This window comes from Fusarium mangiferae (genome assembly GCF_900044065.1).
Source record: "Fusarium mangiferae strain MRC7560 genome assembly, contig: FMAN_scaffold006, whole genome shotgun sequence".
Classification (NCBI taxonomy): Eukaryota; Fungi; Ascomycota; class Sordariomycetes; order Hypocreales; family Nectriaceae; genus Fusarium; species Fusarium mangiferae.
In genome coordinates this window covers 1,185,353-1,210,218 of record NW_024573926.1, presented here as the reverse complement: position 1 = coordinate 1,210,218, position 24,866 = coordinate 1,185,353, and the positions used below count along the sequence as shown (strand labels likewise).

The window sequence follows — 24,866 nt, the reverse complement described above, 5'->3', positions numbered from 1 at the left end:
GGCGTGCATTGAGATAATGGCTCGCCGAGTAATTCTCGGATGCTGTTATCGTATCGAGTTGCCCTATATGGAAGAATATCGTGAGGCAATTGCGGTATTTTGGGGGAAAAAACAAAGGAAAATAGAAAATCTCCATTGTAACTCTGAAAATGACTCAAGCCCGAGAAAATCTCTCAGCTAATCTGCTCAGATGGGGGCGGTGAGAGTCATTGCTGTACATATGTGCTAAGAGACTTCATCAGGGTGAAACAAAAACTCGCTGCTGTGGTTTGAAATAGATGAATCATGTTGGTTCAGAAGCGTGGTTGTCCGTACTTCTGTCGTAAACTACAAGGCATCAATCACCCCTACCTTCTGGCCTATCATACAGCAGTTGGGGTTCAAAACGTTAATTCTAACCGACTGAATAAGATTATTCAGTCTTCTTTAACACTCGGTTCGAGGAATCATACGTGTAGTAGCCAGGGGGTGTTGTGAAGATCGTGGTTGTGGCCATGGTGTTGAGTGTAACAATGGACAACTTCACCCTTTCGATATCTTTAATTCTATCATCCTCCGACCTGACCCTATTACTACCCGAAGAGCTTTCTAAATAGAATGTTTTTCCTTACAGATAAAATCTTCTACACACAGAATTATACTCAAACATCGACTTCAAGCAAACAATAGATTTCTTAAATACAATGCATTTCTATCCCAAACAACCTAACATATTCACAAACAGATGTCTATAAACATAATTAATGATGATATCTTATGAGTATAAGTAGGTTCAGGATGCAATTGGGTTAACACACCATACCAATGTTTGACTCCCTGATGCTTCAGGCTGGATGTAGGATTCTCAGACTGATCTAGACTCTGGCGATGGTCAGATGCCATCTACCCATACTTTGAAATTGAAAAGGGATTGGGCTTTCTATTGTAGTAATATTGATGTCTTTATGTGTGCAGTCTAGAGTTCTGTTCCCGTCAACTGCAACAGCAAAACACAACTTGAGCAGAGAATGTATGGTCAAACAGCCGCTATAGACCTATTGAACCTCTTATGCTAAGAGGCTTTTTTATCATTAGAAATCAATATTTATTTCTACTATAGTTTATAGTGTTTTCTTGCCGTGTGTATCGAGTCTGTTATAAAAGAAAGCCTCTCATGACTTACATACTGAACAAACCGCAACTCCCCAACGAATCCACCATTAGCTGTAAACAGCACATTAAAAGGTATCAATCTCATTGTTCTGCTCCTTTTCTTTGATTTATGATTGGTTTTCATCTAGACAAGGCTGCGCTGGCCCTTGTTATCACGATCAGGCTGTAGGGCAGACAAGGCTCTCGGCTAACTACCAACAACACCAACCCCCTGATATAGCGACACAGCAGCTCATCATAGCACATACGACCACAGCTCGAAGAAAATACGGGATCCCGTCTGCTCTCCCATAGTCAAGCTTCGAAGCGCTGGATTAGTAGTTGGGTCGGTGACGACCAGCGAATCCCCGGTGTTGTATGTTTTTTGCCTTTCGCTACAGCGCCCCTTTTTGCGTGGTACTCCCTCCGCGTATGGCTTATACACCCTTTGTGTCAGCTGCACTATTGACCATGAGTGTAATTCAGCTTGTTGACAGCTACTTTCTACTTGATCAACTTAGAGTGCACCTCGCTTAGCTTGTGGGGTTTTAGTTTGGTGCCACAGTGAGCAAAGGATCATCTCTAGACAACTTTATCTTGACGTCTTCAGTATAGGCACCGCAGCTCTACCAATTCGGGATGTTTTGAAGGGAAAACATTTTGAGGAACATTCTCGGCAATACTCGTCGGAATCTCAAACAATACGAGCCATTTATGTTGACCTGTCTGGGGGCTGTGCACCTGCAGCCGTGTGAGTCTCACCACAATATTATTGTCTGTTTTTTTACTTGTGTCTCTCTGATATCTCTTCGTATGCTCGCCCGAGCTTATTGCAAGCTTCCAATGATCACGGAAGCTTCGTTCAGCGTTCAGCGGCACATGCCGTTGGTAAGATCAGACTGCCTAAACGCACCAAAAAGCCATCCGGTCTTCTTTCGTCTCGTGTCCCGCGGAGTCTCCGAGAACATAACAAGGCGTCAAAGTCTCCTGCATCCAAATCATCATAGAACCTCAAACTGGTGTCTGATAAACGAACTTTGGGCTTATGAGAGACGCCACCTATCTGTAAGTTGTTGGATCAACCTCCGTCGCATGTAAGACGCATCCTGACCTGGCAGATCTGACGATGCCGTGCATTAGACGAGCAAAAGTCCATCTCTGATGTAGATGTCGGGAACTTCTAAGTTCTCGTGTCTCTGAATTAGGGTTTACCCTCCAGGCCGAATGTCCAGGTCGGGCCTATATCATGTCGTAATAAAAGCCTCCCGTGCGGGAGGCTGAGGCTGAAAGCCAATCCAACCTCGATGTCTTATTTATATCTGCCTTGAAGGGTGCGCGATATTTATTCCGTAAGAGAATCAATATTGACAAGTCTGATCATTGACGCCCCAACGTATCCGTGTGTCCATACTTGACGTGATCTACTTAAATCGCCCCTGGTCCCCAAGATCCTTTGCACAGGATCAGCCACAACCGTTCCTTTGATCGATACTCTCACTTTACCTCACTCACAGGATCGTAGTATTTGCTGCTGCTGCTCTGTGAATCATACAGTATTGCGCGATAGCTCGCCTGAACCCCTGATCTCGATTGCTCAAGCCTAGCATGAAGCTCTCCGCTCCTAGCATAGAGTCCTTCCTTTCAACCCACAGCGTACCTATTTTTTGAGACATACGGAAGTTCCAGTTAATATTCCTCAAACTAATGATGAACCTGGCTGTCAAGTATGCCTAACCAACCATTCTCCCTGCATTAGGCGTTAACATCTGTGGAAGCACACTTCGACTCCTTTTCGGTACAGATCCACCGACTTCACCTTTCGCCGACTTGGACTCGCTTTGCATTAGCCAAAAGGTCGTACACGCATCAGTTGACGAGAAAGATGTTATCTTGCACTGTTACTTACTGGAGCATTTCGTTTCAATCAAGCCCAAAATTGACATTTGGGCCATAAGGCATATGATCGATCCAGCCGCAGCATGGACATGCTACATCAATATGGGCGTTCGCCGACTCCTAGATTGGTTCAAGGCGTCGCATGATGGCCACATTGACCTGAATAGAGACATTCCTCCCCTTGATGTGCTTCTCGTATGGCATGCGTTCTTGCAAGACCCAGTTGCATGGGGTGACTTTATCGAGGAATCTCAATTATTGTTTTCTCGGTGGAACCCGGACGAATTGGTGTGTATTACCGATTGCTCTGATGCTCCAAATATCAGCAATTAACCCTTCTTAGTTGAGAGCTCTTGACGGCAACAGGCAGGAATCGTTCGAGCCTTCGCCGGAGTGCATAGACAGGATCAACCGAGTGTACCACGAGGCAGATACCTGCAGCCTCATGAGCATGTCGGTTGATTATGTCTTCTCCGTCAGTCCCAATGAAATGACCCAAGAAGTGATTCGACTATTCTCCCAGAAGAGACTGAACCATACCGCTATGACGCCAAGAGGTCAACAGAGATTCTTTTACGACTTCCATAAAGCCGTCCAGCGTCAACTTGACCTCGCAGAACAAGACGTCAGGTTCTCCTGGCATCGCATATACGTGTCCCGTGAGGACAACGAGCGGGCATTGAAGCCCGCCATCCAACGCTACCGGAGGTTCTTCACTCTGGAGATGTTCAGAGAGGAGATCGGATACTGGCGGTTCGAATATCCAGATCATATTCGATTTGCCGATTTCGATATCCATCTCGTCTGGAGAACGCACAAGCTCGCGCCACAGAAATATGAGCGGTTTTGTATCAACTACTTTGGTGGCCTCGTATACATGATTCCAGACCCCCCTGACAACCAAGAGGTGAGGGTCTCCCACTGCAATAGCAAAGATCAGATCTATGAGCATTTATTTGGCGAGGAGTATGCCTTGTGTCTCTGTTGGCCATGCGTCAAGGGAAGAACGGGCAAGCCTGCAGGCTGGCGCTCTTTCAGGCGGCTCACTAGGCCAGTAGTGAAGACACAGTTGGCAGCGGAGATGGACCGTCGCCGCGCCGCAGCTGTGAGCATTCCTCTGGACTTTGCTGAGAAGCAATGTCGCAAATGTGGCTCTCACCCCCGGAGACACTGTCGAAAGAAGGACATGATTGAAGCCTCAGCAACAAGGCCTATAACTCCTAGGCGCTCAGTGTCCGATCGCGTTCCGGCGCCTGGGACATCAGTCACCTCTCCCTACACTCCAAGTCGGAACGATCCCTTTGCTGTTCCGTTCAGAGACCTAGGAATGTTTCCGTTTCGTTCTGAGATTCTGGACCAAACCCGTCTGCAATCTCCTTCGCCTTCAGCAGCATCAGTTTCGGCGACTCTAGAGCCTACACAGAGAAACAGAAACACGGACCTCCGAGCCTTCAATCGAAGCCATAATTCTACCCCTGACCTCACCGTCGCATCTACACAGTCAGGCGACAGCGATATCGAAATCGGTCCCAGTTACTATACCCTGACAAAAACCCTGAGCATGTACCAGATATCTGCAGACGCGAATGAATTCGCTCCACGTACTGGCAACAGGAATGCCGATGCAACAACCGCTGATCCACGATATGTATCTCATGTTCCAACATCAAATGGCCCAGAGCCCGGGGCGTGGTTAGCTGGTTAAAGTTGCAGTATGCTAACTTAGTTACCAGCTACGGCGGAGGCTATCGATGATGGACGTTTCACTAGCATTGCTGGGGACGGTAATTACCAAGAGGTACTGTAGTGAATCCAGAGATAGACTTCAAGCTACCTTGTTCGAGTCGACGAGCTGGTCGCCCAATACAGCGCTCGTGTTTCTCCACCTTGGCCAGTTATGAGTGACCTGACGTGAAACCTGAGAGGAACGTGAAATATTGACTGATTAGAGTGCTTGTCTCTGGCCACACGCATCGATGATTCAGAGTGAGGTCAACCAGTTGCGTCTTGAATCTTGACTCGGTGGCTTCTTAGTGCCTTGGGCCAAAGTCTCGACTCGTGTTCATTTGCTTGTCCTTAACCTCGCATAAGACACAAGGTGCATTAGTGTAGGTTGGTATACATATGTGCTGTAACGTCTGGGGGGGCTATACCACAGCACCTTTTCAAAACTTACAGGTCATTTGGGATCTACGTTGGTAGTCTCAAGGGGAATATTCAATGGCGACTAGCCAACGGCGGCTAAAGCCATCCCCGCCCTTCTCTCCCTCACAGCTCCATGTGATATCTGAGACATGCAGCACGCCGAGGGAGCATAACCACACACAAGAGCTGGGACTATCGATCGGTAGGGCACGGCCACCGGCATAAGGCCCGACCCATTGACGGAAACAATCACACACATAAACGTTTATGTATGTGTATGTGCGAAGGTCAATGCGTGCCGTTGGCTGTGCAGAAGACATGTATGTATCGACCAACTCCCGAGGCCGGTAAAAAGCAATATTGTGCATCCTCCAGAATGACCTGTCTGTATATTCCGTACGGATACTAGCAATTATGTTGCGGAATATGCTGTTCCATCTGCTGCAGCTCGTCACTGATCCTGTCATTGTCGTTGTTTTTCTTTTCACCACCTCTGGCAGACTTTGTCTTTCGTCCCTGGAATTAGTCATGGTCTCTTGTACCACAAAGAGATACATCGAGAAAAAAGCAATATGAAACGGTCGTACGATGGGGGCAAGCAACTGCATATGAACAGGGAGCAACATGTCCAACAAAAGTAAACCTAATTCAAGGCTTAGTTAGACTCGAACATGGGAAATTCGAACTTTTCTCATCGGGGTACCAATCGCTCTCCAAGCATGACTTGTTTTCTCTCAGCATCAAACATGGCTTCACCTCCAGCCATAGGCAAACAAACATCTTCGGAATGCATTCAAGCCATTGCTGTGATGATCGACAGCTATGAATAGCAGTCGGCGCTAACATGTGTCAAGACGTTGCATCCGTTCAATACCATTCCCTTCTCTATCACCACATGCCACTGGAGTTGTCTTTGGATTGCACTCCACAGATGTTTGCCACGCCCTGCCATGAGGTGGCTGGCAAACAGTTTTCATCACGTTTGTCAAGATTGCATTGTCTCAAGACCATGTTTTTCGCGGAAAGGTTTTGATTCAAAGTCACAAACAGCGTGGTAAGCCACATGGAAATAATCCCAGTCATAAGCAAGGGGGCACATTCAACGGCCTCGGAAGAATCCCGTTAACGGACCGTGGCAAGCGCCAAACCGATGTTCTCCCTTTGATGAATTGAGGTGTCAGCAACTGAAGTGATAAGGCTGTTGCTATAGCTGTTTCCAATGGAAACGCATCGGGGGCCAGGACCGACATCCGCTGATCGCCCACCAACTTATTCCGGGTCTAATAGTGCATGTTTTCTTATTTGTGTATCATGGACGATGGTAGATTGTAGTTAAATGTCCGAATACCTACCGTAGTTGTAGTCTTGTGAAACAACACCGCTCCAGGTCGTTGGTGGCTTTAACTAATATCGAACAGGGTTATATGTCGGTCACAAGCGATCTCCAGCAACGGGTTCCTCCAAAGCGCTTATTAGCTGGGGTGCTTGAAACAGTCTTCGTACAGGAATAGCTCAGCAACAAACCTCGTAGAGCTCCCTGGTATTGATGTTGCGTTGAGACTATCGAGTGGCTGTTGAGGGCGGCGAAGGGTGCACACCATTGGGATGCCAGCATCGAGATTCGGTCCAACAAGACTGCAACGGTGTCGTCGCCTGGCTGATACCCCCAAGACTTGTTGGTGTCAGCAAGGAGGTATCTGAATTATGACAGTACTGGACTTCGGGGTGGCTCTCCCCCCATGATCGTCCCTTGCCGCCTTTTTGAGTTGCCCTGTTGAGCCTGGCAGAGTTACCAGTAACGTGTCTCCGCCACAGTGGTGCATCTGGAGATCATCCCAACCACAGTGGAAACATCGCCTTTTCGCGTGTGGGTGATCAATTGCACATCTTGTGAGACGGCTGGCATCAAGATCAGGTAGTCGGACAACCATCTCCACGCGATCTTTCCTCCCTACGACACAGCGGGCCGTAATCCTATTTAGCCGTCGAACTCGACATGATTGCAACTGGCGCATGACTCTTCTCGCAACCCACAGCATTATTTTTGTGATGTCCTACTTGAGAAGGAGGACATGTTCTCGGCGAATCTTCAAGATTGCCTGCAGATCCTTTGAACGACATTTCACTAGAAGGATTTTGGTCTTTTGCAAGATTCGCGTGATAGTCCTTGTACATCTTCATTCGAGGTAGTTGACAGGAGACATAGGGTTTGAATGACATACTATGTAGATACATACAGATAGTCATAGGCTGAAACTGGCGTATATGAGGTTGCGATCGAACATGATTACTCTTGACAGCAAGCAGTGAGGTTTCTCGGCATGGGAGATGACAGGGAAGACGAATGTTATCCCCCAAACGTTTCTCTGGGGCACCCCCTGAACTGATCCTGATCCTGATCCTGATCCTGCGGCAAACGAGATCACAGCATGCTGCACGCCCGCTAGTGATGCCATGGTAAGCTCAACGGCCCGAGTTTGAGCATTTGGGGATTGGCAGCAAGGGCAACAACTGGGACCAGTTCGAAGTGACTATTCTGAATGGGGAGAGCTCAGAAGAGCCTAATGCAATGTCCCCATCTGGTCAATCCATGAAGTTGACAGGACCAGTCCTTGACACTCACTCGCTCCAGAACGAATCACCATGCCAGTCAGCCGTGCGTTCAAGGACAAGAACCGGAGGCTCTTCTTCGACAGATCCTGAGTCGGCAAAGCTGGGTTAAGGGTCTGACGTCCCGACGATCCTTTAGGCGATGGACTGACTTGAGAAGAGACAGAGTCCCTGACGGGAAGTTCCGTTCATGGAGACCCTTGAAGAGAAAGGCTTATGTTGCGCTTTATAACATGGGACGAAGTCGATCAAGTTTCCTTTGACACGGACCAGAGTTACCCGAACAGGCAATCTTGTCGTGGTGTGGGGGGGAATAACGGTCGACGAGGTTAGGGGCGCCAGACTCTCGGGCAAGGGATCGAAAGCTGGCAGATGGTGAGAGCACGTCCTGTAGCCGCGACGCCAGTCATCACAAAAGTCCAAAACGGAACAAGCCGTTGGACAGGAAATGAACCTATTCTAGAATCGGGATTCTGCTCGCCAGAATGGAGTTAGTAAAGTGGATGAAGCCGAGCATCGTGAGGGTTCCAGCAAGGTCGGAGGATGCGGATAAGAGGCGTAGTTCATTTCGTGTATGACCTCCGTAGTAGCGTTGCTGACTTCGCCTTACGTGCGAGCAAGCAAGCAAGCAACAGGGCCAAACCAGGAACGCCAAGCGTTGTAGGTGATATGATTAACGTATTTATGTATCCGTAGCTCTGTCATCATATCTGACCGTGACTGGCAGGCACAAGCAGACTGAGATAGACTGTGCTGTACTTTGAGTTGGAAGGGGTCTCGCATTGTCGGCCCGTGATTGATCAACCTCGGTAGTCATGCTAGCGCAGCCCGTTCAGATGCTAGAAACCAGAAGCCAAACCGAAGCCTTGGAGCGCAGTGCTAAAGCCGGTGACAGTTTAGTGCTGTTAGCGCTGTAGTGACACTGAGACTGAGTCCTGTTAAGCCTCAACCCCAAAGACGCGCCCGCGCGTATTGGGGGAGGCTAGAGCAGGACAGAGAGCGGAACTTCCACCTTTGTGCAAGTCTAACAGCGACGCAAGAGATTAAAATCAGGCCACCATGACGAGTGGAGGTAGGGCGGGCGGGGGTGCGTCAGGGTGTGCAGCCCCCAACTCCAAATCGAGTTTAATCCACATCTCGCGTGGCCAGCGCCCTGGAATAGCAAGGCAAGGGTATCCCCTGCTGATCGCCGCCATCTGTGAAGATCACTGGGAAATCCTCGTGGGATGGAGGTCCCAAACGAGATGCCTGGTTGATCTTTGGGAGGCACTGGCCAATAACATCTCGGAGATATCCGTCAGGGTTGTTGATGCGAACGAGTTCATGAGTGGTTGCGCATTTTGGTCATATTTTGCAATGCCATGCAATTCCCTCGCTGCCCAGATGGACGTTGAGGCTTGCTATACGTTGATCGAAAAAGGACGATGGTGTTCAGCGATCTCGATAGTGGCTGAGTGGTGCTTATTCTGCTGACTTGAATAAGGTAGGTAGAGGTAAGCGGACGAGGCAGAGAGCGAGGCACATGATTTTCAAGGCTCGGGCAATCCTGAATCATGCGGATGAGTTCAGGCAGCATTGTAGCGCATGCCATGATTCAACTGTGAGGCTGCTTCGAGGTCCGTGTCAATTGTGTCCTGAGCATCCATTTGCAACTGACCGGGTTGACTCTGTAGTAGCTGTCTGTGTCCTTCTTTCTCCAAGGAACATCCCCTAATGAGTTTTGATGAGGTAGGTAGGTGTGAGCCACCTCAATGGAATCTTTGAGACAAAATCTGACTAATCATTGAGTACCTATCTACCTAGAAAAACAGCTGAACTTTTCGCATCTTGCGAAAGCGAACCCGAGCCGCAGGTGTCATCCATAATGCCCGTCAACTAAGACAATTAAGCCTGTTTAATTCCATTCCATTAGATTCCCCGTATTACGCTTACTCTATCCCTCCAGGCGTTTCAGGGCGCAAGTTCGCTTAACGTCCGGGTAAGACATGTGCCGACAATGCTGTCCTAAGGATTGTAGGCGAGGTGTGGTGGCTGTCAAGTACCAACGCCAACCTCCACTGGGCTTCTGCTTTGATCCACTGAGAGCGGCATTTCTGCAAGCATCTCTTTTGGGCGGTGGTGGTGTTGATGATAATGGGAAAGAACCGACTGTCCAATGCATTACCATGATTCAATACCCTTTCCTCACCGTGCACCTTCCACAATCCGATCCGATGCTAATAAACTCCCTTGCATTGCGTTGCATCACATCTCACAATCACATCAGCTAATAGCCGTGTCTCAGGCTGAGGTAATCAATCACTTTTCCTTTCTCCTCCTGACAGTCCTCCCCCAAATTGAACTCTTTTCTTTGTCGCCAACATTGACTCTCTTGAACCTAGCATCTCTCCGCAGGGCAGGGCAGGGCAGTGAGCTGAATTGACCGATCGACAGATTTTCTTCAAGCCAAAAACCTTGTTCTCCTATCGACGAGTTCTGGAAGTGACCCTGGCAACCTTGGCTAGCGTCTCACCAATCAAGTCTCCCACAATCGAACCAGATTCCACCAACTTCATCATCCCGCTTTGCTTGCCGGTCGGCTGGTACCCAGCCTAATTTCGGTATATACGTAATCCGTGTGTCCTGTGCACGTTCATGTGAAACTAATGGGCTAGTCTGCTCATACTACCCGTCGATTAATAGCTCCCTTGGGCTCACCAAGCAAATGCCGAATGCGCCCCCAAAGCCCCTTTCTAGTCCCTACAGCGGTTGTTCTGGTTTTTGGCTGATCAACCTACTGATTCTACTTGAAATAAGGATCAAGGTGGATTCCTTGACATTACCTCCCACTCGGTAGTGTTTCGATGCAAGACAAGGCTAACCGCGAACCGTGTTGACATAGATCCCAAATACTTAGTCCGGTGAACCCGTTGTCATGTTCTTCCGCTGGCAGACACGCTATGTGACTTTCGACGACCTTCTGTCGCGATCATCTGCTCACCACCAGCAACTAGATCGACTTGTGGCTGTTTCTAAACCGACCACATCAGTAACAAAATTATGTTTCAGCTGTTACGTCACTGTCTAAGTTCCCCCAACACCGCAATTATCGTTAAATATCTGTTTGTATGCAATCGTAGCTGCTGCCTCTGAGAATATATGTCTGTTCAAACGGCTATTTGAAGCTTTGGGTCATGCAGTATCCGCCGCCTGGAAGTTAGAAAGAACTCCACACGCCATTACAAGTTCGTGCACTTCATCTGGAGAATCCAAAGTTGGCAGACAACACCCCGCTGATCATTGAGCCATCCCACATCCCACACAGACCACTGACGGCTAAGCCGACTGTGCCTCAGAATTGCCGTCGCTGTGCAGACAAGTGTTGTTATAATCTGAGTTCGGTATACTAATAAAGATCCGACACTGCGAAGGCTAACGATGACGTCGACAGGGTCTTCATGCGCTTAGGGGGGGCCATCACATATCCGTTTCATCGGCCAAGTAACTGACAGAATAGTTATGCAGATCCCTGGGCAGCCAAGATCAGCATATCTTAACAAACTATCGTCCATCGGGTTCTGGGATTCCCGGAGGACTACATGTGTACAAACATGACATAGATTCTCTCTGACTACTAAGGGACGAAGCAAATCAATCGAGGAGAACGAATAGGACGCAAACCAATATCACCACGCATGTCACATCACGCATTTCATCCTAGCGTTGTATCGTAACAGGACCAATACGAGAAAGGTATATGAGGATTCACGAGCCCAGCCCTTTGAATGTCCCTGCAGTTCAGCAACCAGCTTGGTAGGAACACGTTTGTTTCTAAACAATAACCTCGGTGACACTCTTAAACGGAGCTCCGGACGAATGTGTGAGGATTCATTTTGGTATGAAAGCTTCATCATACAGTTATGACTCGATACAGCTGTGGCTGACGGAAGCGTGGCTACTATCGCATGGCAATAAGCAATCAAAAGGGACTTGGCACGTGTTGTCGCTTAAAGTTTGACACGCGCCGTCCTGGATGGCTTGTCCTGTTTTGTCTCAACATCATTTGCCAAGCCTAGATGTGCTCACCCTTGGAGAAAACATTTGTCGCCCACAACCCGAGCCGATATTTTTCATAGCGGCAGGTCTGTCTGTCGATGGCCCAAGGTTTAGAATCCAGCTGAAACACTTGACAAAGCCAGCTTTCTAGAGTCAGGGACTGGATACGCACCGCCTTACTATGTTTGCTTGTAGGGACCTCGCACGATACTACTCTCATGACTCGCGAGCTGGGAAGCTTGATTGTTGGTTGCTTCGAACCAATTGCTTTGGAGAAGTCAACCGGACGGGGCAGGGCACCGAACGCTTGGCTTCATGCCCCTGTCCCTCCTCATGAAGAAGCTTGGTCGATCACTGGCAAACCGCACACCCACCTCCTGAACCCTACGCCAAGAAATCCCGCCAGTGTAAGCGAGGAAGGGGAGGCGCCCGCTAAAACGACGATCATCCAAATTAGCCTGCTTAGCCAGTGACGACACAGGTGAAAACGAAAAGGTCGCCGGGAGCGTGGCTGATGCCCGAACGAACACCAGTCGCACCAATACGACGACATCATTGCACTGCCGGTACGCCGCTGCTCGTTGTCGCGCAAATCATATGAGCTTGGTGCCAGAGCTAGGAAGTACCTAAGCCCAACATGAAAACACAAGCTTATTCTCTTCACTGAGCCTAGTGTCCAATTACTATTTTCACATCATTAGTAGAGAATGTGGCCAGCACAAATTAAGTACGCGGAGGGAGGTTTTCTGCGACGGGTTGAAACGGTTTGGCGTAAGAACCAATGAGCAGGTGGAATGAATGCAGCATTTTGGCAATCGAGCCTTGAACCGACACATTACGAAAATGTGAGCAGATCACGCATAGAATTCAGAAGCCTCGGATACGGTCTGAAGTTCAGCATCTCAAGATTTCATCATGGACAGGCAAGAGGTTGCATCGCGTTGTACCAAAATAATTATTTGGACCGATCTCGTCTCATCGCTTGTCCATCAAACTCGAGAGCAGGCGCCGGATCAGCTCTGGGGTAAGCTATTGGAAGCTTCAGAGGCTTGCAGAGTATGTACACACATATGCAGGCCACAGAGACGAAACCAGGATGGAACGAGAGTTGAGCACTAGGAACGGTTCTGGCACCGAATAAGGAAATGGTGGTCCGGAACTCGATGCAGCGCGGCGGCCGGGATGGCACGCTTGGCTCAAGGTTCCAGGTTAGGTGGACGCCCTATCTCGGCCGGGCGCGTGGAACTCCCGGCGCCGGAGAACATCTTTTGGTTGATTTGGGGCTAAGGTCACTACCGCCTTGTTCGGCGAACTTAATGCACGATCCATTGAGATGAGTGTGAGTGAGCCTGAGGGCAGGCAGAGGTTTAGGAGCGGGAAAGGGCACGGTCGTTAGAGCCAGGGGACATGTCTTCGATGGCATCGACACAGGCAAATGAGACCCCACGAAAGCCATGCTTAGGGAGCAGGGCAGGGATAGCGATTTACAGTGACTGATACTGATACAGATGGTGCTGTACGTACCACTACCAGCCGGCCTATCGACCGTTTGACCACGGGGCGATCACGGATATCCTGGCGCATGGCCAAGCATTCTAGCACACACACTCGTGGATCTCACTCACACCCATACGCCGAGCGCTAACTTAGAGATGCGTGTGCATGTACCTCGGTATCCCACACTCCACACACTCCCTCTTGACCCAAGACAGACATGCAAACCGACCCTCCCTTGCTCAAGATCAACATCAGAGTCGTCACAACATCTCCTTCATGAGTGGGGACGTCACTGCCGGGGCAGATGCTCAACACAAACTCAAGAGGTTAGACCCATCGAGCGGCATCAGGGAACCTCCCGTCAGCATCCTTCAGCCCTTGCCCTTGCCTATCGTCTCCTTTGTGACCCTGTCCAGTTGCCAACGATTTCCCTCGAGTCCCAGGATTTGAGCACCGGTAGGGCTCCACTCCCAATTTTGTGACAGCTGCGCTTGGAAGGCCCTTTTGGAGGGGGCGTAGGCGCATCAAAACAAGTCTACGGTCCTCAGATCTGATAGACGGGTCTCCTCCACCCTTTGACAGGTTCCTTTTCCCACACCAAGGACTTACTTAAGTTCCCAAGTCCCCGACTATTTCGCATCTAGCATGAGCTTCTAAGAACTCTTCCCATCGAATACGACTTTGGCAGTACAAAAGGCTCATCATTAATATTTGCCAGTGCCTTTCCACTTCCCACCCATAACATCGCCGATATTTATCAGACACGAGACTGCCTTAATACTGGTTACTTGACTTGACTGCTTCGATTGCTTCTACTAGCAAATCCTGATTAATCCCGAGACCGCCCGCAAATGCATACAGCAGCTGGATCTTTCATGCCTAACCAATACAATCAACAAGAAACACCCTTTTTTACTCGACGCGACCAGTATCAACCTCCTTCGCCCCCAATGGAGGAACAAAAGTGCTCTCTACCCTCAATCTCGAACCTCTTGGGTTTGGCCGATGCCGGCTCACCCACGAGTGAGTCCTCTCCAACTTCACGGCAGCATTCTCCTCGCTTTGAAGGTATGTAGTCTTCATGATGACCACGAGGGCGGCTCGCTCACAATTTCATAGTTCCTCCACCTTCACATGGTCATAGCCGAGCTGGATCTGAATGGGCTAAGTCATCGCACCGTGGGCTTCCCCCTACACCACCCATGAGCACAGATGCATCTTTCGAAGGCTACAGCTCCCCCACAAGGAAATCATCCAACCAGGCGTATGCAGGCTCAGCACCAAGACCATACTATTACGAGACTACACCACCTCTAGAAGCCGATGCACAGCGTCAGGCATCAGTACCAGCTATTCCTCGAGCAACACCTCCAGCAACGGCTCCTTATCCTCAGCAAGCTCACCCCACGGTATACGCCAACCCAGCACCAGTGGGCGCTTACTACCAGACGGCACCGGTGCCTTCTGCCGCCCAGCCTCAAGAGATGAACCCTTACTACCAGCGCCCTCTCCCACAAGCTTATCCCCCACCAGTGAGCATGCCGGCACCTGCTCCTTCGGGAGCTAACCCGTGGCAGCACCATCACTATCTCAACCCAACTGGAGCGGCTGCATTCCCGCAAAGCCAGGATCGGTATATCTGCCCGACTTGCAACAAAGCCTTTAGCAGACCCAGCAGTCTACGAATCCACAGTCACTCGCATACGGGAGAGAAGCCCTTCAAATGTCCTCATGCTGGATGTGGCAAGGCTTTCAGCGTACGCAGCAACATGAAACGTCATGAGAGGGGCTGCCACAGCTTCGAATTTAATGGATCTGTGATTCGGGGTTGAGGGATAAACGTGTCGGACGACGAGATGGTTCTACGAAGAGGGATGAATGCCGAAGAAAGTTTGAGATGATTATGCCTCACGGAACGAGCATTATTACAACAAGACCTGGATGGATGGATCCGGTCTTTTTCACTTGTTATTGGGATGGAAATCCTGGTTAGACCCATGTCTAAGGATTGCCGGGCTTGGCGTCGCGGTCAACTGGGGAAAAGTCGGAGGGAGGAAAAGCTACATTCTCTTCTCGACGCTGGTCTGTATTACTGGAAGTCTGGTGTATTGTGTTATTTTATTATTGTATTCCTTTGGCGGATACTGTCTGTTACTTTCTTGGGAGGCAGCTATGGTCATTTTAGACGGCGCAGAGGTGGAAACTGGCTTGAGAACCTAGCGAAGCATCGTGCACGGCGTTTAGTTTACTTCTGTATGTTCTTTTATCGGCACGCGAAGAGATCGACTGATGAGAGTCGATGGAGATAGCGAGAGGTTGATACGATACACCTGAGGCAAGACCAGGGAGGCTATGGGGCCATGAATATCAAAATGTTACAAGATCAAAGCACAATCGTTGCCCGAGATGAAGATGTGAATCTGGAGTCATGCAGACATGAAGAGTGAAGGGGAGTATGTAGCAACGGAGTAAATTAATTCGGTCTAATGCTCTACCGATGTCCACGTACGCCGACCAATAGGGATATTAGGAGAAGTGGCCGAAACGGGGAGAACTATGATACTAGAAGGTGAGGAGTGCGCAGCTTGGACCATCAAAGATGGAATCGGCTGATAGACATGGATGAGGCGACCAGACAAAAGAAGGAAGGACAGACAGGACATGGCATGACAGGCAACGGTTAAATTTGAGCATGTGCTATTATTGTTATTATCATTAATGTTACTGTGGCTATTGCTGTCTGTTTGTTGGCTGCAAGTTCAAAGGTACCGCTGCCATAGTTATGCTGCTGATTGTTGCTTTGCATTTGCGGGTGAGACACCACGAGATGAGTGGATCTTGATTGGTCTGAGAAGGGTTTGACCGCTGCAGTGATGACGAGAAGATCTCCCTGCAACTGCAACTGTAACATCAGCTAATGAATGAATGAATGAATGGCAATACCTATTCAGTGCATTCTTGGTCGTTCATTCATTCATTCAATCGATCAATGACTCCATTTCCAAGGACCTTGGAAGCATGAACGGGTCTCAGAGGGATCCATCCTGTTGAGCGAAGTGACGTCGTTGACTCGTGCAAGACGATTATACGACGTTTTTGAAAAAGAAATGGAATTATCTATCCGTACTGCGACATCATCTAACAAGAGCCTGGAGGATCCCTGTAATATCTGGACACCTACAGAGCGAAAATAAAAGGTGCCTGCCCCGAGGGATCGGGTCCCTTTGTCATTGATGACAAGTTGGGTGGCTTGGACAAGAATGGAAGGAAGTCATCGGGGGATGTGTCGGCGCAAATATGAACTTGGAGAGAAGAAGCACCCAAAAGAGGAATGCAATAGGTAAGGTAGGTAAGGTAGGGGTAGGGTAGCTAAGCAGCTAAGGTACCTACCTACCTACCTAAGGAAGGGAAAGGAAAGGTAGGGGTATGCTAAACCTGGGGATCCCTCACCTTCTGCTGCTTCTGCAACTGTTGCTGTTGCTGCTGCTGCTGCTACTGCTCAAATGTCAAGGCTGGGCGGACCGGTTCGGGTTGTTACTCCGCCTGCCTCGTGTCTTTTCATGGTCTGTGTGTGAGAGTTGACCTATTAATTAGTAGCGAGGTAGTCAACTTGGGAGAAACTGACTGTTGGCTGACTTGGTCTTGGTCTTGGTGAGTTGTGACAGGGGCAAGGGCAAGGTATTTGATGGACTGGGACAAGGGCTTGAATGATCGACTTCCACATCCATTCTTTTTCTCTGCGGTGCTCGGTAATTATTATTAGTACGTGACTACCTACCTACTCAAAATTGCAGCATAAAGAACATTGCAAATGAGCGAAATGAGCGGCATTGAATGCCTCGCTGCACATCCTGTACTTGCAGTGCATGCTCTGTATGTATGCATGTTTGCAGAGTTGCAATTGTGAATGTAACCGGAAAAGGGTATAGTCATGCACAATTAATGGCGATCTTCAGTGGGAGGAAAAAACAAATAAGCTACTGTTCCTTACCCTCCGTAGTGTTACCTCGGACACAACGCGATAGGCCATCTCGCCTGAGACAAGCGGGTGATACTGATTGACTAGCATCGGAGGAAATAACTCGAGATTGACCTCGGGGCTTGAGCTGGGCTGGGCTGGGCTGGGCTGGGCTGGCTGGGGGAGTTGAATTGAATTGAATTGGATTGGATTTAATCAAGGGGCCACGGCCACGAGGAGGATTCCTAACAAAGCATGGTGCAGATCCGTTAGTCTAGTCCATGGTTTTCTTTCCTGTCCCATCACTAAGGTAAAGTACCTTGAGGCTTGAGGTAAAAACGATACTAATCAGTTAGTGCGTGTGAGAGCCGGAGGTCAGTGAATTGAAGGGACGTCGCAGTCAGCCAGGAAAACGGCACAGACCAGAAGCAGGACCATGACACCGGATGATGCTGTCTCTTTAGCACGGGGATTTGATCAGGCTAGAGTTTAGTCCACGGGCTGGGCTGGGGGAGGCTGAAGTGATTAATTCCTTTTCGGCTGACCTTGCGATAGCCTCAAAGCTTTGTTTTGGACTTCAATGCGCACGCGCACGTGTCGTGTCACAGACAATCTTCAACGCTTCGGATTGACAATGCGACGGGTAACCCGTAATTGCATGAGCCCAAGCACGTCCACGAACTTGCAAAAAGGAAATCACAGAGAACCTCGGACATTTTCTTCTTTCATGCTTCTACGCTTTGACTGTGGTCCAGCTCAAAGAAGCGGTGTTATCAGCTTCATTCAGTCATTCAAGGGGGGATCCCATCAGAGCCACGTTTTCCCCCCCTTGAGCGGGGAACTTCTGGATCCATATGTGACGGTTAAAAAATAACGGGCGGGCGGGCGCAGGAAGAGAAAAGGAAAGGAAAGAAGCAAGAAAGAAAGACGTTGGATCGTTTGGAAGGGGGAAAATGATCGCAAGACATGGTCTTGTTCCCGGGGTGATGCTTGCTAGAGGACCATAGCAATGGGATGGATGAGATCTATTGTTTGGAGATGGGCTCAGAATTAATCGAGGACATATACCAGGGAGGTACGGGATATACGTGGGACGACACAGTGGCATAAGATGTATCGCATGGGTATTTCCAGATATCAGCTAGGCATCCATATAAAATTCCCTGGATCACCACAACCTGCCTACTAACCTTACCTACAGGCTACAGGCTACAGGCTACAGCCCAGTACCACCTCATCGATGGATGGTTCATTCATTATTAAGAGTTCCCGAGGGTGAGGATTCCGTGACGCCCAGACGTTTGATGATAGCCGCACACCTCCGATTCGCTGCTATGTATGTTCGTCTACCCCCGGCTCCGAAAGCGCTTCCAGGGTGTCTGGCTGTCTGCATCTTCATCTTAGCGCCCTCGCGCTAAACCCCAGGGGGACAGCAGCAACCAAACGCCCGTCACAGGGGGTGTGTGGCCCGGCGGCGCGGGGCGGGGATCTTCCAGCAGGGGTTCTACCCTGGAATCACACAGACATTGAGAGGGCACGCTACGAGCATGCGCACCCCTCCCTCTTCCTTCACTGCCGTACCTTAGCCTGGTTCCAAAAACGGGCAAAGGAGCCAGGGCATGGATGACATCCATTGTAATAGCACGAGGTTTTATCAGGATCAAGCCTGTTGAAACTCCCCAAGATTCCAGACTCGTGATGCTGTCCGTGTTTGTTTATGGTCTTTGCTTTGGTTATTATTACTGATGGGTTCTGATATCGCAATTTAATTCTTCAGTAGCCTATTTGCAATCATGACCTGACGCTTCTACGCTTTGTACAGTCTATAGTCCGGACGACATATGGACGGGCTATCCCTACCTTGTCATCTATCGTATTGCATCGTATCGCATCACATCACATCGAATTGATCCATTTTCAATCTCTTCGGCTAACTCGTGTCTTAAACTTTGTTGCTAAAAGCAGGAGGTGAAAAAAAGGACATGTCGTTACCGTCCATACCTAGACAGAGTCAGTCAGGTTTGCCGATGTTAGTCCGTCCTGTCTAATCTATCATTCTCCATCCCCAACCTCACACGATCCCACTCACATCAAGAACTATCCAATGCAAACCATGCCTAATGTATCGTCGTCATCACAACGCTCTCGCTTGCTTACGCAGGGGCCAACTCTGCTCAACTGCCGGGCTGTTCCCAAACTTGATTGATACTCCGTTCTGAGTCTTGCCTGTCCTGTCTCTGTGTCTGTGTCTTTTCGTTTTTCGCCCCCCTGAGATCTTCCGCTGATAATGTGATTTCATTGCTTGTTGCGTCTCATCTTGCAGCCCCTTGGCGGCAAAAAGAGACAGAGATAGTACGGAGTGCTGCAGGAAGACAATCGCTCCATTGCCCACCCGCGATGGCACTGCAACGGCGGGTACCAACCAGGGAGTTCCTGGGTTTCGCTTCGAGTCAGGAAATCGTTACATCTGCTCTTCACCGTCTTTGCATGACATAATGGCATCGTTTTGAGAGACCAACGGCGCATGCATTGCATGTCCAGCAAGTCCGCTTCGCCTTTTCTAACTGTCATATCACCTTGGAGTGGTTGCAGTGGTTGCAGTGAGACCGCCACTGATGGCCTCATCACAATAACGGTGCACATAATAATCCAACTTGCATCTACATGCTATAGTATCTCAACATCAATAACTGAGTTTGGTGAACAACAACTCCCTCAAGCTTGGATCGGCTGCAAGGCTGTGGGCATCTCATGAAGATGCGACACAAGGTCATGTTCCCTGTTACGCATGGGAGATCTACCCATCCATGATCCATCCTCTTGGAAACGATATGGCATGTCGGGCCGTGAAAGCATAGGGGTCACCGAATCACACTCGTCACCGCAGGGCCAAGTCACTCCCTCCTCTCCGTTCTTGACCCAAATCCTCGATCCATCCCGCACCTCAAACACTCCGAGATCACAGCTGAGGCATCGAGGGTGGCATGTCAACGCAGTGAGTGCAACGGGGTATCAATATGGACCATGGTCATGGCATGGAGTATGGAGTATGACTGCGGAGTTTGCCGCAGTCCTTTCCTCTCATGGCTGTGCCGTCGGCCATATCGACATCCACTGTGTCCACTCAGGAGGAGGACTGAGGATTCATCCCTTCTGTCAATCAAGGATATTGATCGACAGAGACCCTGTTCCACGAGGGTTCCTATCCTGCCATGCTGCACTTACATGTAAGTACATACGCAGCCTGACTGATGTTAACGCTGCTGCTAATACTGCAGTGCCCTACCATGCAAAAGGTTAAGCTCCGCTAGAACCCGCGGCGCCCGGTGCCTGTCAACTTAGAGCTAGGCTTTACTGGAAGCAACTGCTTTTCCGTGATCCCTATTTGCTTTTGCCGCCTAGCCGAGTATCATCTAACGTCTTCCCAGATTCAACCTGACCAGGTAGCTTGCCAACTTTCTGCGGCAGACTGACTCGGGAGAGAGAGGCACAGAAACTTACTTTCACGATATTATCCCACTTGTAAGACGTCCTCATCAAACAGAACAGGGTCCTCGCCAAGCTCGTGAGCAGTCGTTCGTCATTTCTCGTCTCAGACCATGTCACTCGTCGTAAAAGTCAACTGAGCCAAGCTTAGTGTAGCCAACCACTGCGTCGCAAGCCATCTAAACGAGAGTTTGATATCACACTCCTTACTGGGTTGAGGGAGAACCGAGAAACATCTCACAAATCACTCAACTATACATCGGGCACATTGCCATGTTGGGCCTTGGTGAAAACGGGATCGACTTCGGGAATCGAGGGAGGTCAGGCCAGGTCAGCTGAAAGGCTATGGAATCTGAACCTGTCTGAGCCTGATCCTGAGCCTGAGGCCGAACATCGTCAGCTTCGGTTCCCTGTTGTCGGTGTTTGAATCAGGACTAAACAACAAGGTTTCCCAGGGCTCACAAATAAACTGCGAGTCCCCAGCACTTAATTTAGCATGCTGCGACCCTATTGATGGATCTTCATTTCTGTCAATCATAGTTCATCATACTATACCCCAAGCGAAGAGCCAAAAGATCATGTCATGGTACTAAAAGCCAACAGCCGCACACCGAGTCTATACGTGGACAGTGCTGCAAGTACTTGCTAAGTGTACGTACTCCCCAACTAGACAAGCTTTATCATCTTCACATAAGCAGATTCCACGCACAGCCCGTGACCCAAAAAAGCAAATACAGTACCGTACCGGCCGGTAGAAACACTAAGCCCTGGCTCAAAGGGGGCCCACGCCGGAGCGTCTCAGGTCTCGGGAGCAGGGGCCAGGTTGTGGCCAAGCGCACTTCGCTTCAAAAGCAAGAAAGCCCGAAGGGGAAGAGACCACGCGATGTCACTCTGTCCTAGACATGACAGATCCATCCTTTGCCTTACACTGACACTGGCGACTGACTCTCTACAAACTCTATGTGCTTGCAGTGATCGTCGCCTGGGACCGAACCCTTACACTGATGCTTGCACTCGGATGCGCAGAATCTGTACGCGGAACAAGCCTCAACTCAAAGCACGGGCTGGGATTGAGTAAAATGTCTTATTGTTCGGCGAATATTTTGCTTTTTGGTGAGGTTGCCGAAGGGAATGTTTTGTTTCATTTTGCGGGAGACACAGACAGTTGTGGAGAATCCTTACCTTACCACTCTGTCTCCCTGTTTTTTGTTTTGTTTTTTTACAACACGGAGACATTCAATATTGGGAAAACTACCGATTCCACTGTCTCTGTTGCATTCTTCCTTTTGAGTTCTAACGAAACTGATTCTCCATGGTTTCGAGTTGAAACCTGTTTCACCGCCTTCGTCTTGACTTCAAATGTTTAGACCACAGTCGGACAGAGGCTCTATACGGAATTACCAGCCTTCGTCATAGACTCAAGTTACTATTATCGATAGTTCCCCGTCCCTGAATGAGTGGATTGACATTGTGAGGCTGCTATTGGATATCATTATTGATACATGCCGGGGTACTGTCTTGACTCTTCAAGCTGACGGCCGCTCCTAGCTGGTATGCGGCCTGCAGATTGTCTGTGATAGAGAGTTTTAGCTGCAGCAAGGCCAGTGGCAGATGCAAGGAGTTTTCTATGGTGAATCAGAGACAGTCAGCGATGTATGATGGTTACACAACGTTGGCGAGGTGATTCTTGACATGTCCTTCACCTGAACGCTACTGATTCAGTGTCAGCTTGTCAGAGTCGCGGTGTGGATAAGCTGTCAATTCTTAATTATTACCGGAGAGTCCGACCCCGCTGCAGGGTCTTCAGCTAGAGCGCTATGCTTTCTCCTTGCATCTCGGAGTGACAGCTTCAAGTCATGAGTTGAGGCTATCGCGGTGGGTTAGTTCACCCGGCGGCATGTCACTCACATACCAGCTACCGGCATTTGCCGTGACACAGACAAGATCAATTCTACTGCAAATGGAAAAGGCTGTGCTTTATCATGACATTAGGAGAAGCTCTTCCTACCGGGACAATTGATAATATGGCCTTGGAAGTTGTCGCCCCAATGGTTCGAGCTACCCTAAAGAATGACGTCGAAAGGGGCGAACAATAGGATTGACTTCCTTGGCGACGAATTTTTGGATGGCGACAGTCGACTTTGTTCTAGACTTTTCTGGCCTGACGGTCTTTGTTTCTTATTGTGGATGAGAATATTGAGTAAGAATAATATCAAACAAGAACACATTCTACACTGACACCAGGGTAAGAAGTGCTCGGAGATGCTCCAAGCATACAGAGAACAGCGACTCATGTGTCCTGACCCTTTCAAATGAGTATTAACCAGATATGACCATGAGATGACAAACGTAGCGGAAATGTAGATCGATTTTGGCCATAGACAGGAGTAAAACGGCCAGTCCTCATGACGCAAGCCAGTTCATGTACATCTCAAGTCATCGCAAAAGTTGAGCTCTTTTGTGATAGAAAACCAGATAGATGTGTAAAAAGACACAATAATATTGAAAACTAATATGATCTGGGAGGAGAGCTGCTGATACACACGACTCAAGGTAACATATAACTAGTAAATGCTCATGAGGATTGACGGAGAGACAATGGTGCTTCAACTGTTAAGATACTGCAAAGAACAGGACGCTGCTACCATATGAGTCTCAATACAGGAAGGCCACAAAAGCACAGGATGGCTATTGCATGATATTTAAACTACCTACATAGTTGGATTCAATGGCTTTGGTCTTCATGGCAGCTCGCTCGTTCTCTCTATACTATCTCCTTGAGTTCTTTTGAGCCTGCAACAGGCTGCACCTTTGTCAAAACAATGTAAGAGTCAAGAAATCTAAGAACTCAAGAACTAATTGCATAGAGCCGTAGAATATTTGTCTCGGATGAACTATTGCCTAGTGAAGAGTCAAGGCAGTCTACAACGCCGGCTGAAAATCTCCAACAGGCCAGAACTCTTCAGCTATCAAATATGTCTTATGACGATAAACTTGCTCTAGAGTTTTATCCAATTCTCCAAGCATAGAACCCGATGTATTACATGGTACATCGTGAACCTTCTTATCCCACCTGAAGAGTTGGCCATATGAGGACGACAGCAAACAATGGTGAGTTGTGAAGGTGAAGACTTTGAGGGCTTATGCAGAAGCATCGTATTGAACTAGAATTTCAATTTTCAAGAGTTGATTGACATTTGTAAGATAGAATTGTAGTCAAACATGTTCGTCTTCTTCTGTAAAACTTCAATACGAAAAAGCCTTTTCCCCTATCCAAGAGCTTAAAGGTTGGGTAATACTCTAGCGTTCTGCAATAGTTTCGATATGAATGAGCTCTGAAACAATAAACGAAGCTTTAGCATATCGCCGCACAAGGAAAGTTTTTCCTGACTTGCCAGCGTCAGGGTTGGAATAATCTTGGCTTCAGCAATATCACTAAATGCTACCTGATCCGACATGACTTGAGTTCAGATTTGAGAAGTGCGGAATTATGCCTGTCAATCAACATCAGATATAGAAGAGAGTTGATGCAATCAGATATAGCAAGGAATAAATAGGGTTAAATTCACTAAGATCATTGTCAAGCATTCATGGGGACCTATCGCTGGAACTCAACAGACGACGATGGACTTCGTTAAGGATAAACACCAGTTGCATCACGATCTACTGACAATCAAGGTATCAAGGGCTGAAGGAACTAGCTATAGTATCTTGAAAATACTGGGCATCACATCTCCTGTAATTGCTTGAATCTTTTGTAGAGCTCCGCCATCACCACACACGCGGATTAGGGGGTTTATGTTGTGCCAGTGAAACAGAATTTCACCAGAAGATGAGTCGCCATTTTGGAATGAAATAGTACTGGAAAGACTTGGGATATCTGCAATAGATCCCATGCAGTGCCGTTTTACCTGGTATTTGAGGCGAGTATTGATGGTCGGGGTTCTGTGATACTGAAGTGTCACCCGTCACCGGCCCCTAATAGTTCGATGTGCTCTACACGCCGAGATACATAAAGTTTGCTTAATGATGTTTCCACTATAGTAAAGAGACTTAAGTAGAACAAACAAGCATTGTAACAGTGGCCAGGTCAATACATGACAGCAAC

At 48.7% G+C, this 24,866-nt stretch overlaps 3 protein-coding genes and 1 non-coding gene across 4 annotated transcripts; all 4 read left to right on the top strand.

Annotated features, from left to right (window-relative positions):
• The first annotated feature begins 1,398 nt into the window (after positions 1 to 1,398).
• Positions 1,399 to 1,514, top strand: rrna17. Its single transcript, XR_005994006.1, has one exon. It is a non-coding gene; the product is annotated as a ribosomal RNA (ribosomal RNA).
• Positions 1,515 to 2,838: 1,324 nt separating this feature from the next.
• FMAN_03114 (uncharacterized protein) lies at positions 2,839 to 4,732 on the top strand (the record flags this gene model as incomplete). Its single annotated transcript, XM_041831890.1, has 3 exons — positions 2,839 to 2,855; positions 2,907 to 3,315; positions 3,371 to 4,732. The coding sequence occupies 3 exons, from the start codon at positions 2,839 to 2,841 to the stop codon at positions 4,730 to 4,732; spliced, it is 1,788 nt and encodes a 595-aa protein (XP_041682408.1).
• A 9,457-nt stretch (positions 4,733 to 14,189) lies between these two features.
• FMAN_03113 (uncharacterized protein) lies at positions 14,190 to 15,146 on the top strand (the record flags this gene model as incomplete). The annotated part of the gene is made up of 2 exons (XM_041831889.1): positions 14,190 to 14,382; positions 14,434 to 15,146. The coding sequence occupies 2 exons, from the start codon at positions 14,190 to 14,192 to the stop codon at positions 15,144 to 15,146; spliced, it is 906 nt and encodes a 301-aa protein (XP_041682407.1).
• Positions 15,147 to 16,740: 1,594 nt separating this feature from the next.
• FMAN_03112 (uncharacterized protein) lies at positions 16,741 to 17,148 on the top strand (the record flags this gene model as incomplete). Its single annotated transcript, XM_041831888.1, has 3 exons — positions 16,741 to 16,885; positions 16,980 to 17,076; positions 17,109 to 17,148. The coding sequence occupies 3 exons, from the start codon at positions 16,741 to 16,743 to the stop codon at positions 17,146 to 17,148; spliced, it is 282 nt and encodes a 93-aa protein (XP_041682406.1).
• Positions 17,149 to 24,866: the final 7,718 nt, after the last annotated feature.